The sequence below is a fragment of the Protopterus annectens genome, chromosome 14.part0 (assembly GCF_019279795.1).
Source record: "Protopterus annectens isolate FY-2018-M chromosome 14.part0, PAN1.0, whole genome shotgun sequence".
Lineage (NCBI taxonomy): Eukaryota > Metazoa > Chordata > Ceratodontiformes > Protopteridae > Protopterus > Protopterus annectens.
Genome location: NC_056748.1, coordinates 622,674,957 through 622,679,584, shown reverse-complemented (window position 1 = coordinate 622,679,584; position 4,628 = coordinate 622,674,957). Strand labels below are relative to the sequence as shown.

The 4,628-nt window shown below is 39.9% G+C and overlaps 1 protein-coding gene across 2 annotated transcripts in view; it reads left to right on the top strand.

The window, feature by feature from the left end:
* The first annotated feature begins 3,014 nt into the window (after positions 1-3,014).
* LOC122789145 (cytochrome c oxidase subunit 5B, mitochondrial) overlaps positions 3,015-4,628 on the top strand; it is a 230,162-nt gene continuing 228,548 nt past the window's right edge. Inside the window, exon 1 of one of the 2 annotated variants that reach the window (XM_044056379.1) lies at positions 3,015-3,232. In XM_044056379.1, the coding sequence (XP_043912314.1) occupies positions 3,127-3,232 (106 nt within the window). In that variant the 5' untranslated portion in view covers positions 3,015-3,126. The remainder of the gene's footprint in view (positions 3,233-4,628) is intronic. The other variant, XM_044056378.1, reaches the window with a different exon arrangement.

The window sequence follows — 4,628 nt, the reverse complement described above, 5'->3', positions numbered from 1 at the left end:
TGGGAATTCAAAATTACTTTCTTGTCTGGCATGAGCCATAAAAAGTATTATGGGAAAGACAAAGGGATGAGGGAGTACAATATTACGTTGATACATCAAGCCCCATTGGTAGCCATGTTGTGGAAAACAGGCTAACATTACAAATAAAGCACTTAGAGTGAGTTTGATGTGTTTAAATAGGTCAGGAAACAAAGACAGAATGAAAAAAACAGTTTTTTTTAGTTCTGGGGTGGAGTTTTCCTTTTATGTATTTTTTATTTTTCTAGTAAAGGTTCTTGACTTTTTATGTCTCTCTTTGTTGGCCGTCTGCTTGAGTATGGAGCTTATTGTGTGAATTAACCAGGGTACCAAGTTATATTTTATTTGGTTGTTTCTTTTGGTGCCTTTTCCAGCATTTTTTTATTTTTATGAGTTTGTCAATGATGCTTGAGTTGGGGATTGTGTCAAAAGCCTTGACTAAGTCAAGACAGATTGCATGTACTGTTTTGCCTTCATCCAGGGCTTTGGTGACATTCTCGAAGAGGTCCACCAGGTTTAATAAGCATGATCTACCATTAAGGAAGCCAGATTGGGTTGGGTCAAGAGTTTGAAGGTCACCCATGTCTTTGTTGATAAGTTCCATGATGATTCTCTCTATGGTCTTGCAGATAAGGCTGGTTAGGCTTATGGGTCTATAGTTCCCAGGGTCGGTTGATGGATTGTCTTTGTGCAAGGGAATTACCATTGCTGTTTTTCACTCTGCTGGGACAAAACCAGTACTTAGACTGCAGTTGAAGAGAGTGCCAAGTGGTTCCGTTAGGTCCTGTTTTAGACCATTTAGTAGGCAGCCTGGGATGTTATCTGGTCCCATACAGGCTATGTTTTGGCCATGGAAAGTGTGGGCATGACCTGCTCTTTGAAGATACTAGGTAGAGGACTGGTGACAGGTATGCTTTTGGGAATGTCGATGGGAACAGAGGGGTGAAGCTTGCACCACATCTGTCTGCTAGCAGGTTGACGATGTCCTCAGGGTCAGTATGAGTGGTACTGTGCACTACTACTTCGGCACAAAGCTAGACCTTAGATTTCTGACATAGCTAAAGAATGCCTTGTGATTATCCTTAGCTTCGTAATTGGCTTTAGAGGACATTACAAGACATCTACTTTGCTTGTTCAAGCTGTGGAGGGTGTCCTTCCTCTGCTGAGTCATTTCCCTCTTGTTCTAAGACATTCATTTCTTCCTCTTGCTGTATAACCTGTTTATGCTTGATGTCCACCAGGGTGACTTGTTTTTTTAGTTAAAACCTTGTTTTGATCCATTCAGGTATAGCCAAGCCTATACATTTGTATAGGTGTTTATACAGGGCATTTGTGTACACCTCTGTACAGCAGTTATTGTTGACAGTGGTAGCAGGGGGGGGTTGAAACTATTTATGCCATTGCTTAGGACGCTTTAGTTTGCTTTGGAGAAAATTTTCATCCTTTTTGCTGTTGAGTAGGGGGTTAGATATGATCATTACTTCAAATTAGACCGATTTATGATCAGCCCTTACCATGGAGGGCAACACACAGGGGGTAGTGCAGAGACCCCCTGTGTTGGAGAGTACTAAGTCTAGGACATTCAAACCCCTTGTGGGTGTGCAGAATATCTGTTTCAGAGCATTTGTAGTAACAGTCTAGGAAGTATGTTTGTGCTCATATATGACTACCAGTCGATGGAAGGATAGTTGAAATCACGCATGACGAAGGTGTATGGCTGTATAGTTAGTGACTCAAGTAGATCCAGGGAGGCAGAGTGGTTCTCTAGGTTCATGGTGGGGGACCTATAGCTAACAAGTGATATGGAAGGGGGGTTTACCTACATTTAGTTGGACTTGGAGTAGCTCTAGTGGAGTCGTACAGTTTGACCAGTGTTGAGGTGTATTCGTCTTTAATGAAGATGGATACACAAGCATGAGATTCAGGAATGCCAAATTAAAATTATGAGTTAAGATCAGGAGAGTCCCTGAAATCAGGAATAGCCGAGAAGTACGTTAACCCATGTACAGATCCCTCTCATACTGTCTATGATATAATCCCAGTTATTCTTATTTGGGGTAATATATAATTATCAACCACGGGATGGGTAAGGCCCCATCTATAAATAAACGATATAAGTTATTTTAAGCACAAAAAAGGAAACTGCCCAGATTTTAAATGGTCCGCAAGAACAGCTAGCCGTGTACTTATCTGTGAACTTGTGGAGCGGCCTTAGGTCACCTGGTGCCCCCATCCTAGTTTACGTACAGCAAATAAATACTGGAAAAGCGCCCCCACTAGAGCGGCAGTATATGATAATAATTCACAAAATGTACACTAATTCCCGTTTGTCTTGTTCTATTAATGCCTCAGGTTAATAGTAGTAGTAATACTTTAAAAGTATCCCTGTCAATTCTGGATTTTTACCTGATTATTTGAAAGCTGTGACTGCAGCCAGGATGCTAACCTGTCTATGTAGTTTCGGCAAAACACTTGAATTACGAGGAAGTATAGTGTATTGTTCTTAGTTCTCCGTAATTTTAGAGGCGTCACCGATTTTGGTTAAAAAAGTCTTCTCCGAGCTGTCTAGAAATATTATTTTTGAGAAAATAAGGTTGACTACTGTCATGGAAAAATAATCGTTGCAATTACAGACTTATTTTTCTTTAATGATACGTCTACGCGTGCATTTTTCCAACTTAATAGCAACCGTTAAAAGTGTCCCCATTGGAGCCCATTTTTTCTGTTTCATCACCAAGTGGACAGTCAAAGGGTGATAGCTATATGTATTAGACAAGGATGCGCATTGGAAATCATACATTTCTGTTACGGGTTTGCATTTGGAAAGGCACAATAATGTCAAACATTTTGACAAACGGTTCATCATAACCATTCACTTGTAAATAACCGCTACGACAGTAGTAGGAAGTGCTTTTTCATTGGATGACGAGAAAAAGCCCCCTGTACACGGTAGCCGCGCCCTTTTTAGGATTGTTTGAGTGCTTGATTGGCTGTTTCCTCTTGCATTCAGTTCCGTGCTTGTTTTAGTGGGCTGACGGGTAGGTTACTTCTGTCTTTTTGGATATCAAGGGTATATCGTAGAAAAAGAAGCAGGTGTGATCGTGAGCAATGGCAGCTCTTCGTGTGTTAATGCGTGGGTCTTTTGTCGCAGCGAGGCGTCTAGCAGTTATTAATGGTGCAAAAGTAAATGTTAAGAGGGCATTTGCTTTGCAGGGTAAGTGCCAACAAAGGAAGTTGTTTATTTTCTTGATTTTGTTTTGGGCTGATTTTAGTCTGAGTTTGAGTGGCTATTTATCTTAATCTGTGGTGTAGATATGTCTGTTGAAAGCATTTATTCCTGGGATGTTTTTAATCAGCGTTTTAGGGCTGTTCGGAGGGCAGCCGTTTTTGCTTTTGTTAAGAGTGGTATATGAATTTGACTGGGGTGTTAAATAACGTATTTTTGTTTATAGTAATTGTGTAAAGTTTGTTTTATGTGAGCCCGGTCATCGTATTCGTTAATTTTGTGAAGGTCATAAGGCTTCATGTTTATCCGCAGGGCCTCTCAATCAATCTGGGACAAATTTCAACAGAATCCGGGACACTTTTTTTTAAATATTACTGCTATTAACTTGAAACATTGACAGAATCTGTGCATATGAATTAATACATATTTCCGAAGTAAAAAGTATATGTCTTAATCATTGTCATTATTCATAAAGTGTAATTCACCACCTTTCCTCCGAAAGGCATTAGTTTTAGGAGGGATTAAAATGGACAGATCTAAAATTGAGTCAGAATCAGGGACGTTCCTGAAAATTACGGACAGTTGAGAGGTATGCCGCAGGCCTCGCTGTAAAATCGCAAGTTTTGCTGGTTGCATTTGATTGATTTTTGTGGAAGCATCTGGACCATTTCAATCTGGTCGCGACTGTCAGTTATCCATGTTTTTGTTCTGTCCCCTATATAAAACGTTTTTTTTTTTTTTTTTTTTCTGCTAAATAGCTGAAAGAATGCTCTCACCTAACAATGCCACTTTCATGTTTATTCTTTTTTCCAGCAAATGCAGAATCTGTCGTTTTAACTCTCCCAAGTGAGGAGTTAGGATGCTAGGAGGTACTACACTTGGAGATTACCGGATGCTATTTAAAAAAACGCTGTGGTTTTCAGATTTGTCCCTAATTCTTAACTTTAGAAAAAGCTTTGAAGGCTATGTTGTAGAAAATGGCTAGAGGGAAGACCTCTGAATTTCTTATGTTCATGAGGAATGCGTATAGGAAGTTGTGTATTATGAATGTATGCTCTCGTATACTGATCTGAAATGGGGTGAATAGCTTGAGTGATTCACGGATATAAACTGCTTATTAGAAATATAGGACCTGGGTTATTTGCTGTAGTTTCATAGTACTCTAGTTCAGTAGGCTTGGGTCGTCACTGGTATTGTACTGTATTCTGCCCTGGAACAGAGGAAGGCTTGGCATCCCTCTGTATACGACTATTCTATAAAGCATGGTGTGCTGTATTAATGCATACGTTTGATGTGCGCAGTACAGGATGCAAAACGGTGACTGTTCAGAGTATATGGTTGAAATTAGACTTGTACTCGAGTGCTGTTCTTATTGATTGTATTT